Source organism: Zootermopsis nevadensis, unplaced genomic scaffold (genome assembly GCF_977971745.1).
Source record: "Zootermopsis nevadensis isolate Lab colony 2312 unplaced genomic scaffold, Znev_1.0 Znev_ptg000010l, whole genome shotgun sequence".
In the NCBI taxonomy this organism is placed as follows: domain Eukaryota; kingdom Metazoa; phylum Arthropoda; class Insecta; order Blattodea; family Termopsidae; genus Zootermopsis; species Zootermopsis nevadensis.
In genome coordinates this window covers 798,760-811,407 of record NW_028259142.1, presented here as the reverse complement: position 1 = coordinate 811,407, position 12,648 = coordinate 798,760, and the positions used below count along the sequence as shown (strand labels likewise).

The 12,648-nt window shown below is 44.1% G+C and overlaps 1 protein-coding gene and 1 long non-coding RNA gene across 2 annotated transcripts in view; one reads left to right on the top strand and one right to left on the bottom strand.

Moving 5' to 3' along the window:
• LOC147874166 (uncharacterized) overlaps positions 1-12,648 on the top strand; it is a 100,180-nt gene that overhangs the window by 26,935 nt on the left and 60,597 nt on the right. The gene's annotated exons all lie outside the window — the stretch shown is intronic.
• The window catches only part of Mid1 (calcium-permeable channel component Mid1), a 61,732-nt gene that overhangs the window by 13,095 nt on the left and 35,989 nt on the right, over positions 1-12,648 (bottom strand). Inside the window, exon 2 of the mRNA XM_087346110.1 lies at positions 1,915-2,101. Within this exon, the coding sequence (XP_087202236.1) occupies positions 1,915-2,101 (187 nt within the window). The remainder of the gene's footprint in view (positions 1-1,914; positions 2,102-12,648) is intronic.

The window sequence follows — 12,648 nt, the reverse complement described above, 5'->3', positions numbered from 1 at the left end:
AACATCTCGTACACAGATGGCGTTTATGATCGGAATACGAAATATCACGTGCGAATGTACAGTAGTTTGCTGGCTATTACTGTAAACGCAGAGATAAATATTAAGGCTTTGACCGGGATGTTCTTTTGTTAAATCTTACGTGGTACCGCCTGATTCGACTTCTAATGGTTAAGTGAAGTGTTTTCTTCGCGGTACGGTCTGGATTCGTAAATATTATGAAGACGAGCTTCGTCTTCAAAGGGTTAACCAGCTGATTTTCGTAATGGTGAGGTGTAATGTTTTCTTCGCGGTACGGACTGAATTCATAAATAATATTCAGACGATCTTCGTCTTCAAAGGGTTAATGACGCAGTCGCCATGATCTTCTCGATGCCACGAAACTATACTCCCAGCAAATCACTAACGAAAAGAACTTTTCGACTCTTTGGAATCCATCTCCTATAAGCACTGGCGTAATGAATTAAGAATTTCCGCAAACATTTAGAGTGAATTTCCACGTACGTTCATGCCAACTTCCTGCTGTAATCAGTCTGACTGTTACGGGTGTAAGACGGTGTCTCACTTTTGCTATGGATCGCAGATACAGCGTCTCTCGGTTCCTTGTTTAAATCGAAGAGGCGTGCGTTCACTCCGAACAGTAACGAGTTTCCATGGGCACCGCGTAATTCAGCTCTCGTTTTCACAAACGCGAACGTGATGGCGTCGAACCGCGGTCGCCTTAGCTTGAGATTCGAAGAAAAGGACATGGCGTCGAACAGAAGTGGTCACTCTGTATCCGACCGACTCATATTCTGCCGAAGGATGGCGGGACCGGGAGAAATCAGATTATTTAGCTTCAATCTGCAGAATCCCGCAGTAGCTGGGACCAGTGGCACAGTAGGAAGCTCGTCATGTTTCCTGTGAACCAGATCCTAAATTATTATTCATTTCATTTCTGGCTCATTTAACTACGTCGCTAGAAGCTCGGATAAAATAACGTCGAATGGTAAGATATTATGTTACTGAAACGTATCAGAATTAAACTCGCTCTATAAATTTTAATTTAAAGTTTTAAAGAAATATATTCAGAATTTTTGGGAAAGGAAACGTGCGTATCTGTCGCTCCGAGTCTTTACTATACAGGGTGTGCCTATTACCAACACTTCGTAGGGTTTTAAAACGTTTGGCTGTTGAAGTTTTCAGGGTGATTGATTGCAGTGGAATCTTCTCGGGCGATCAGCCATTTTAAGAATGTGGTCGTAATCCAACTTCTTGAACACTGTCTCTGTCTGACAACACTGATGACGGAGGCACGGACAGTCTCCGAAATGTTGGATTACGACGCACATTCTTAAAATGGCTGATCGCCCGAGAAGAGTTCACTGTGCCTTCATTGAAAGTTGTATGTCAGATTATAACAAAGATTAACAATGAACAAAGGTTAACATAATGAATGCCGAGTCACTGACTTCAAATTAATTAATTAATTAAAAGTACAGAGCTGTCAGCTTTCAGGTTCTCTTGGGCAGTCCGTTAGTGACGTTTACCTCTTCCTAGAGGTCTCTGTGCGTTGTGGCGTTTGACTTCATTGCAAAATCCACCGCCACGCACAAACTTCTTCAATTCCTTCATATTAATTTTTGTAATGCAAATTGTCTCTGGATTACGGTCTTCTGGTTCACGCAGGTGGTTACCACCGATTCGGAGGGACGTTCTGCTTCCATGTTCGGGGTACTCTCGTCTGGATAACATCTACCCCGAAGATGGAGGCGACAGTTCCTTCCGACACAAGGTGATTCAACGTCATAAACCAGAAGATTTTCAGAATCTCAGATATGACTTTCTGTTTTTGTTTTTGAAGAAAGATAAATCGGAATATCGTTTCGATATTTGAGAGTCGAAATGCGACTTTAAGAAGAAGGTTAGGTTACCCACCGAGGCACAGGAAGGTAGGCTCGCCGGCGTACTGTGTGGGGTAGGAAGGAAAGCGGTCTCCCGGCAAGAAGAAGGGACACCTCTGCTCCACCTGCTGGCAGACGCTGCGACACGGCTTGGCCCGTGCTCCGCCGTCAGCCACGAAGTGCGGGAAGAGTGACGCGCACACCCAGCGCCGATAGGCGTCCTGCAACATCACGGAAGCAAGTGTGTGTGAGTATCAGGCCGCTGAAAGCAGTGCCAATGCTCTAACTGAGGCTGAAAGTGCAGCGTACTGGGCAATCGGAGGTTGGAATCAGGTCCAGTAGCCACAGAGTCAACACAAGACTTCAGAAAGGCAAATTCGGTTGTCTTGAGGACGCTCGACGGGCGTGCCTGTAGCCCGAATGAAGCGAGCACGAAACGCGGAAACGAGAATTTCGTCCTCCTGTTCGGTGACTAGGTCGCATGCAGGTAGTTTCTAGTTACGAAATATCATCCCAGCAAGGCGTTCTTGTTACCTGCCCGGGAACCCGATAATTTGCTGCCGGCGGTCACAGTCAGTCGTGTGCCGGATGTAATTTCCGTCTTCCCACACATGTGTCGAAAGTTCATCATGGAGGAGTCAACAGTACACGCGGCTGTTTATAGAAGAGCGGCCAGATGACATTAAATTTGTCTTTTCCCCACAATTGCAGGCTTCCGCGACGTGAAATAGGCCTCTCGTACCTTAGTGAGTTATGCGACATTTGTTTTACGCAATCTTTATTTCGTGGAATGATTAACTGAGCTTAAATAAAGTAATATTTCTGTGTCGACGGTAATTATTCCATATTGTATTGTGTTAATTGTTCTGGTTCTGTTCGTGTAGCACAAAAATAAGTGAAGTTTCGTCTGCAACGAATAAATACAAATTAATTAAAACTCGCAAATAATTAATTTGTATAATGCGTGTTCTATTTAAGTGAGTAAGGTACTGTGTAGATGGCTGTCTTCTGGGTTGTATCGTCGTGTAGTCTGGTAGAAGGGCGATCACCCTGTTGGTGGAGGCAGAAAGGACATCTGAAACGTCGCTGAACTTCTTCTACCAGTTTACACGGCGCTTCGACCCCCACAAGACACTCATCCTCGGACTCCCCTCCCCTCCCCACTTGCGCTCAAGATTCAGCTTCGTTAATATTCGAGGAGAGTCTCCGCGTCTTTTGACAGCGATATCTGTGCATAAGTCAGTTCGGTTTTCGACGTTCTATGTTCGTCTCACCGTGTTCGAACATGGCCTGACGCCAACATCGACTTCATTCACAGTCTGCAGACTCGGAGTGCTGTCCTTGTCTCAGATGGCCGGGTGAAATTACATATTTAGGAATTGGAGGGATTGGTTGGACACGAAGCACCTCCGAAGAATAATATCTTCGAGGAGCCTTTGGGGAAACGAACTGATTTGGGGGCGAGGCACAAAGTTCTAGGGCAGCGATGGGTGTTTGTTCGCAGCTGCATGTGACGTATTTCACCAGGTACATGTGTGAATTAGAGAACGGATACCCCGATTTTAATTGGATTTAATATCGGGAAATTTTATGGATATTTGTCGAGCCACTTAAATTTTAATTTATACCTGTTAAAGTTAACGATCACATTGCGGCAAGAACAGAAGTTGAACTTAAAGAGCGTTTCTTGATTTTGTTTTTCTCATGATTTCATGCTGAACGTCGACTCTGACTTATAATGGCTGTTCCTTGGTGTTTATTTCAGCATCAGAGACGACTCGGGTCTTTGCTGAATCCAGTCGCTATTGTGTGAAGTCAATAGTTCATATTCCCGACGTTGTTACGTAACATTTAACATTTAAGTTGAGTTCATACGACGATCAACTGCTGTGTGAATGAAACTCGGTTTTATATAATCACAATTCGACCCGCGTTGATGCTACGAACCGGTGAGCTCACTTTCGTCCGACGCGGAGCGGACCGCCCCGGCAGGGAACGGGGTTGTACCTCCGGTAAATTCGCTGCGTCTCTCAGTCTGGGCGGGCGGACTGGCTTCTTATTGGGTAATAACGTTCCGGGTTCTACCCAGAAACCACGGCGATAGAATTTATTTCCTTCGCGAAATTCGTCTGTGCGAAGTTGGTTGTAAGAGGCCTCTGTTTAAAACAAACTAGCCAACTCCGTGGCATCGAATTGTGTGACCTGAATTGTCCTGATCCGATCACAACGGACGGAGGGACAATGTGCCCACTCTGAACATAGGCTTCATTGTGCGACAGACTGAAATTTGTCGAGTTTGCTTTGACTATGATAATCCTGAAGGTAACTAACACTCACAGCTATTACACAATCCTTCAGTATCACAAATTATCCTGCCTTTGAAGATGAATGTGTTCTAGGATGTTGTGCTTCATAGACTGGTAGGATTTTGCCGACGGCTCTGTTGTGCTTGCTGCCTCCATCGTCATGGTCGCCTTTATGATGGTGCCAACAAGCACACCTGAAACGTCGGTAGACGTCTACCAGACTACGCGACGTACCATCTCAGAAGACGGTCATTTATACTCGCCGCCGTGAGAGCTTCAAGCCCTGTCCGTCTTTAACAGGTATGCCACGTGTACGGGACTCTGCGTACTCCAGCAGGCAGGCATGCGCAGTGGAAACAGTGTACTTCAGCTACATTGGTTTATTGCTTCTCACGTGATAGACCCGGAAAATTTTAAAGCCGTCACAAGACATGGTCGTCATTCACTTCAATCTTTGTTTCATCCTTACTATGTGTTTCTGTTATTCATTTTAATATTAGTCCCCCTGTCTCGTTTCTTGGCGCGTCAGGCAAAATCCCGCGATCAACAGTTAACCTCTGCAGTTGATATATCGTTGCCAAATCAGCTATCAACCAAGCCGAGCCCGTGAGAGGGTAATGAGCGTTGTAATTATGCCACTTGAAATGTCTTGTTAAGGTTTGTAAGATATAAGACGTTAAATTTATAGTCTGACTAATGCGTTTAATACGAAGTAGACGCCGTCAGTTGACCTCAGAACTGTTTGTTTATACGATGCGTTAATAGACGGATGACAGCTTTCTGTCTCCGGGACTTCATTACAGTAGGACGCGACGCCTTCGTGAGATCTCGCCTGCTAATTACCGCGGCCTCAGGAAAATTTTTCCCATCTTCTGTTTGCACGCTCGTTTCAGTTCATCAAGCTGACTCGAGGGGACTGCGATCTTTGGCGGAGATGGACTCGGACGTTCTCGACACTCAAGTCATAACGATTCGCCCACAAGTTCCACCTCCCACATAAGTTTTATATTAAACTCCGTCGGAGAAATGGACTTTTCCACCGAATGCGGCTGTTGTAATCACTACCTTACATTAAGGCCAATGCAAAGTTTATCTACCCCGTTGTACAAGAAAATAAAAGCACGTAAGTTGGATCTGTAACGTCTCTGAAGCATCTTCCGTGCTTCAGCGTCTCGATGTGACGTTCTGACGAAATGTCAGAAAAATAATTTATGGGTGAAGACCTGAGGACATTCGGACTGAAGGCAGACGGACAGACAGACAGACAGACGAACGAAGTGGCGATGGAAATTATGTAACGAAGAGCTTAGCCAGAGAATTAAGGCTTTGACCGGGATGTTCTTTTGTTAAATCTTATGTGGTACCGCCTGATTCGACTTCTAATGGTTAAGTGAAGTGTTTTCTTCGCGGTACGGTCTGGATTCGTAAATATTATGAAGACGAGCTTCGGCTTCAAAGGGTTAACCAGCTGATTTTCGTAATGGTGAGGTGTAGTGTTTTCTTCGCGGTACGGACTGAATTCATAAATAATATTCAGACGATCTTCGGCTTCAAAGGGTTAAATAGCAAAAGATGACATCCACAGGGCACGTGATAAATTTGTTCTGAAACTAAGCTGAAGGGAAATAAAATATTTCGAACGGTAGGAAGTATCCACCGCATTTATCCTGCTCTTAATGTCTCTGTAACAACGTGAGTCACAATTTAGTTCCCGATAAAAGAAAAATACATAACTGAGATGAATGGAGCTTCGTAAATGATACTGGAGGACATCACATTGGAGCAGACTTGCAGTTTGTTTTGGGAAACTTATTCATCATGTATGTGAAGATATGTTAAAACGAATTACATTTATCCTTTCAGTGATATTCAGTACTGTCGACGGTTAAGGTAGATGTATTAATAATTTGACATCCATCCCTTATTTATCGTATATAATATTGTGTCCAGAAGGGTTGTAATGTTATTTTTGAAATTATTCCAGCGCCCTTACATTTTTTAAAGCACCCCTTAGCAAACAAGTAACGAGCAGAGTAGAATCTTATTTGAGATTGCGTGTTTTATAAAAAAACCCAGAAGGTTAGGTTAGGTTGTGTTGCTAGTTTAAGTAACTGGAATTTGAATGCCTGTTTGTTTACATTGGTTTTACAGCGCGTTTGGACGTCGTAAATTTAATTGTGAAACATTTGCGTCTTGTCACTGTTTTGTTACAAAGGGTGTCGTGCGTAAAACTGCTTTTTCTTCGTAATGAAATTATTTTCCTTCGGAGTAGGCATTTCGACAGTCTTTCCACGAACTATTTGTAATAAATAACATCAAAGTAGAATATTTAATATAAATAACTTTAAACTATTTAGACTGAGCTTTACTGGAACATACAAGTTTTGCAAACGCGTGTTCTGCCACGTTATCCGATGTGTTTTCCTGCTACAGATAAACATCCTCACTGCTGTTGGATGCCAAGTTCTGTTTAGAAAAATCTGGAACACAGGGACACGAGATGAAGATTTTAATGGCGTCTGCATTTCTATCTTTATTTTCATATGCTTAAGAAAGTTTTTGAGGAGATCGATAAATTTATTTCGCGCCTCGTATAAATTAGATATCGGGAGAACTAGGGAAATAATCCGACTAAAATTCTGAAATACAGACAGATATTTGGTCGGCGAATTTTTAATACCAGCCAAATGACGTGGGTGGGGAAAAAGGCGTGATTATTAATTAGGAAATTGGAAGCGAATATGGAGCCCGGTGGTGGAATAACTGAAAAGAGTGATTGATACGGCGACAACGAAACGGGCTAAACCAACTGCCACGCCCAAGAAACAGATGGGGACCTGAAGCCGGAACATGATGATGATGATGATGATTAATTAGAGGTAAAATTAAGCTGATACGATCGAAAATTAAATCAGTAGGACGGCTTTTAGTGGAGATTGCCAATAAGTGACTTAAACCGACGAACCCCGTGGAGCGTAGTCCTAATTGTACGCTCAGCTGAGCGTCACGAAACACGTTCACAAGAGTACGCCGCCGGTCACGTGCATGAACCGGATGATCGACCGATCGACGTCGGCGTTTCGAGGGGAACACATCGCCTCCATCTGCAGGTGAGACTGAATTACAGACCTGAAGATGAAGGCAGTGTGTTCCCCTCGAAACGTCTGCATCTACCTATACGTGCCCACGCAGAGTTCCGTGCCGGAAGATCAACTTCGATGTCTGAAATTCCGTGTGAGGGTAGGCTACCCGCGTTACGGGGTAGTTCGTACCTCCGGCAGGTGGTCTGCGTACGATGGGTTGCATACCGGTAGGATGGAAACGTTGGGCTGTGTGCGGCCGTAACGGAGGCGTTCAGCCGTCTGCCGATTGCTGGAATTTTAACTTGATAATCGGAGCAGCTGATTGTAGTGTGGGAGAACGTTCACAGACGCCTTTAAGTAAATACGAGAGACGTGATCCTTTCCTTTTCCTGCCCCGTCAGATTGTAACTTTAAAATTCATAACCTCATAACATAAATCAGGCAACACAAGGTTCATATCTACTGAGCGTTTTGTTTGCGCGAAATTTATTAAATTAATTGATAATGGGAAGGATTTTCATTAAGTTCTAATGCTTTATCGCGGAAATTACCTCACGGATTTCCGTTAAATTTCGCATTGGAGAATTTAGATTCAGTTCTTATCGCCGAGATATAACCCCTAGTTAATATGAACGCGATACATTAAATTTTGTCAGAAAGGCCGGCGTGCGAAGCATTTGTGCGTATTTAACACGTGGATCTCGTAACACATTCTTCGATACGATGACGAACTGACCGAATACAAGGGAGAGTAAGTGACGACTTAACTAAGCGAGAAGAGATTTTAGTCTCTGACACACGAATGTCGATGCCTTCGTGCTATTCAAAGGCAGGAAGAAGGCGTGTGGGATGGCACGCGTGCTCGCTGTTGTCACTGATTAATTAATCTCTTCCGAATATGGACACACTTCATGCCGAGCATCCGCGCGTCTGGACACCGCAACGCGAGACTCACTTTGGAGACCAGAGACTTTTAAAACTCCGTCTGCGCTTTAGTGCTTCTGTTCAGTTCGACTTTCTACCGCGTCTGTCAGTACTTTTTAAAAAAAAAAAAGGATTAATTTTGCGACGAAACTTTGGAGACAAGTTTACAAGCTCATTAAGTTGCAAGTTAGACTTCTCTGATAATCGCAAGACCACTGAGCATGCGCAAGTCTCAAGGGGAAGTGGGCTACTCAACTGAGCCGATTAATGAGTGTCAGTGGCGTGAAGCCTTCTCTTCGAAACTTGTGTATGCGCGTTGACAAGGCCGGGGAATCTGCGGCTGTTGGGATTAGTTGATCTTAGGACAGTGAGGTTCGAGTGTACTGTCCGACAACTTCGTCTGTCTACGCGAGCAACCACTCCTCATCCCCCCTCTGCTTTGAATCGTTCAGTAGCGCAGTTCGTTGTGGTAGTTGATCCCGTCACTTCTATTCTTAAGCGAGGAAGAAGCTTTCGAGCTTTTGTGCCCGCGACATTCATTCTCGCGTCGCCTCTACAGTCTAAATGCGGAACTCGGTGCCTCCCATGTTTTAAGTTTTCTTATTATTTCAGTACTTGTTCAATTTTATCAGTCTAATCACAATAAAATATTATTATTAAATATTAAAATATTACAATTAACATTTAAATATTTAAAATATATTAAAATGATGCTCTCTATCGAAATGTAAATGTAAAAGATGATGCTCTAATGTAAATCGAACATTTCTATAGAGATAATCATTTTAATATATTTTAAATATTTAAATGTTAATTGTAATATTTTAATATTTTAATATTTAATAATATTTTATTGTGATTAGACTGATAAAATTGAACAAGTATATATTGAACACAATATGACGCAACATTATCATCTCATCTTATTATTTCAGGTTAAACGTCTTCCTTTCATTTGTCGTTATTTCAGAATAATATTTGCCGTCAAAGTAACATATCTGTAAATATCAAATGTTGTTTGGTCCCTCATCATTTGCTTTCAATGATTTTCGGTCTTGTGGGATAATATTGTTGAAACCGGGTTTTGGCTTCTTCAGTTTTTCATGTAATTCTTAGCGGGTATTTTGGTAGCATCCTGCAAATGTTTGGCCGCTTTTTGTGATGAGTACCGTCAGACAGAATGACGGAAGGCTGGGAGTGCCAGGTCAGTGGGTCGACACTTGGGCTCACACTGCTGCCAACATTAACACCGTCAGTCAATACTTTATAGTCACCCGGGCCCAAGAAAGAGAATGAAGGAAACAGAAACAAAGCAAGTGAGGGAGGAAGAGAGAGAGAGAGAGAGAGAGAGAGAGAAAGAAACAAAGTAGCAGCTTCAGACAGATAAATAATGTAAGGAAGGGGACGTGATATATTATAAATGAATAGAGGAACAGTCTGGCTTGATGACGGCTGTAAGGAGCAGCCGGTGTTGGCGGAAGTCTTCATGGCTCCAGACGAACTTTGTGTCTTTCCGTGACCAGGGCGACAATTTAAAAAGCACTTGAGACCACCTGCTACAACAGCCATCATCAATTTCAGCTGCACGTGAGAAAGAACCGGTCCGCCACAGTAATGCAGGCGCAGCGGCGTCGAGTTGCGTTGCCGTACGACGAGAAATCAATTGAATTTCTCGGTAGTGGCAGAAATTGTAGCGAATTGCCACAAATGTTAGCAATGGCCTTGCATTTTACGTGAGCACGTAAATGTGTCTGACTGTAACCAAGTAACTACAACGAACTTTCCTCAGCAGTTCATCCCACATGTCCTAACAGCTCAATTCTCATTCACTGGAAGATTTCTGATGAAACTACGCCGTTTCTGCTGAAGAGGTTAGGGCATGTCTGTGTAGTGGAATAAGAAATACGTAGTTAATGACAGATCAGTAGGTACATTTGCCTGCTTCAAAGTAGGTTTACTATGTAAGACTTGAGGTTCTCACAGCGGTGAGTATGAAGATTTCCGTCTTCTGGGTTGTTGCGCTGTGTAGTCTGGTCGATGTTAACCAACGTTTCAAAGGTCATACTGCCTCCGTCATCAGAGTATGAAGATTTCTGTCTTCTGGGTTGTTGCGCTGTGTAGTCTGGTCGATGTTAACCAACGTTTCAAAGGTCATACTGCCTCCGTCATCAGAGTATGAAGATTTCTGTCTTCTGGGTTGTTGCGCTGTGTAGTCTGGTCGATGTTAACCAACGTTTCAAAGGTCATACTGCCTCCGTCATCAGAGTATGAAGATTTCTGTCTTCTGGGTTGTTGCGCTGTGTAGTCTGGTCGATGTTAACCAACGTTTCAGAGGTCATACTGCCTCCGTCATCAGAGTATGAAGATTTCTGTCTTCTGGGTTGTTGCGCTGTGTAGTCTGGTCGATGTTAACCAACGTTTCAGAGGTCATACTGCCTCCGTCATCAGAGTATGAAGATTTCTGTCTTCTGGGTTGTTGCGCTGTGTAGTCTGGTCGATGCTAACCAACGTTTCAAAGGTCATACTGCCTCCGTCATCAGAGTATGAAGATTTCTGTCTTCTGGGTTGTTGCGCTGTGTAGTCTGGTCGATGTTAACCAACGTTTCAGAGGTCATACTGCCTCCGTCATCAGAGTATGAAGATTTCTGTCTTCTGGGTTGTTGCGCTGTGTAGTCTGGTCGATGTTAACCAACGTTTCAGAGGTCATACTGCCTCCGTCATCAGAGTATGAAGATTTCTGTCTTCTGGGTTGTTGCGCTGTGTAGTCTGGTCGATGCTAACCAACGTTTCAGAGGTCATACTGCCTCCGTCATCAGAGTATGAAGATTTCTGTCTTCTGGGTTGTTGCGCTGTGTAGTCTGGTCGATGCTAACCAACGTTTCAGAGGTCATACTGCCTCCGTCATCAGAGTATGAAGATTTCTGTCTTCTGGGTTGTTGCGCTGTGTAGTCTGGTCGATGTTAACCAACGTTTCAGAGGTCATACTGCCTCCGTCATCAGAGTATGAAGATTTCTGTCTTCTGGGTTGTTGCGCTGTGTAGTCTGGTCGATGCTAACCAACGTTTCAGAGGTCATACTGCCTCCGTCATCAGAGTATGAAGATTTCTGTCTTCTGGGTTGTTGCGCTGTGTAGTCTGGTCGATGTTAACCAACGTTTCAGAGGTCATACTGCCTCCGTCATCAGAGTATGAAGATTTCTGTCTTCTGGGTTGTTGCGCTGTGTAGTCTGGTCGATGCTAACCAACGTTTCAGAGGTCATACTGCCTCCGTCATCAGAGTATGAAGATTTCTGTCTTCTGGGTTGTTGCGCTGTGTAGTCTGGTCGATGCTAACCAACGTTTCAGAGGTCATACTGCCTCCGTCATCAGAGTATGAAGATTTCTGTCTTCTGGGTTGTTGCGCTGTGTAGTCTGGTCGATGTTAACCAACGTTTCAGAGGTCATACTGCCTCCGTCATCAGAGTATGAAGATTTCTGTCTTCTGGGTTGTTGCGCTGTGTAGTCTGGTCGATGCTAACCAACGTTTCAGAGGTCATACTGCCTCCGTCATCAGAGTATGAAGATTTCTGTCTTCTGGGTTGTTGCGCTGTGTAGTCTGGTCGATGTTAACCAACGTTTCAGAGGTCATACTGCCTCCGTCATCAGAGTATGAAGATTTCTGTCTTCTGGGTTGTTGCGCTGTGTAGTCTGGTCGATGCTAACCAACGTTTCAGAGGTCATACTGCCTCCGTCATCAGAGTATGAAGATTTCTGTCTTCTGGGTTGTTGCGCTGTGTAGTCTGGTCGATGCTAACCAACGTTTCAGAGGTCATACTGCCTCCGTCATCAGAGTATGAAGATTTCTGTCTTCTGGGTTGTTGCGCTGTGTAGTCTGGTCGATGTTAACCAACGTTTCAGAGGTCATACTGCCTCCGTCATCAGAGTATGAAGATTTCTGTCTTCTGGGTTGTTGCGCTGTGTAGTCTGGTCGATGCTAACCAACGTTTCAGAGGTCATACTGCCTCCGTCATCAGAGTATGAAGATTTCTGTCTTCTGGGTTGTTGCGCTGTGTAGTCTGGTCGATGCTAACCAACGTTTCAGAGGTTATACTGCCTCCGTCATCAGAGTATGAAGATTTCTGTCTTCTGGGTTGTTGCGCTGTGTAGTCTGGTCGATGTTAACCAACGTTTCAGAGGTCATACTGCCTCCGTCATCAGAGTATGATGATTTCTGTCTTCTGGGTTGTTGCGCTGTGTAGTGCAATAACCCAGAAGACGGATATCTTCTTAGGTTTACTATGACGGAACTGTATTAAGTTGAGAAACGCGACAAGCCCTGTCGTCAGGATAACCGAGATTCAAACCGACTGCCTCTCGAATATAAGTTCAAAGCGTTACCGTCACAACAGCCAAGGTTCATGTCCGTGCAGAACAACAGACGATCCGTTTCTCTGACGTTTGTGGGTAACAGAAGGCG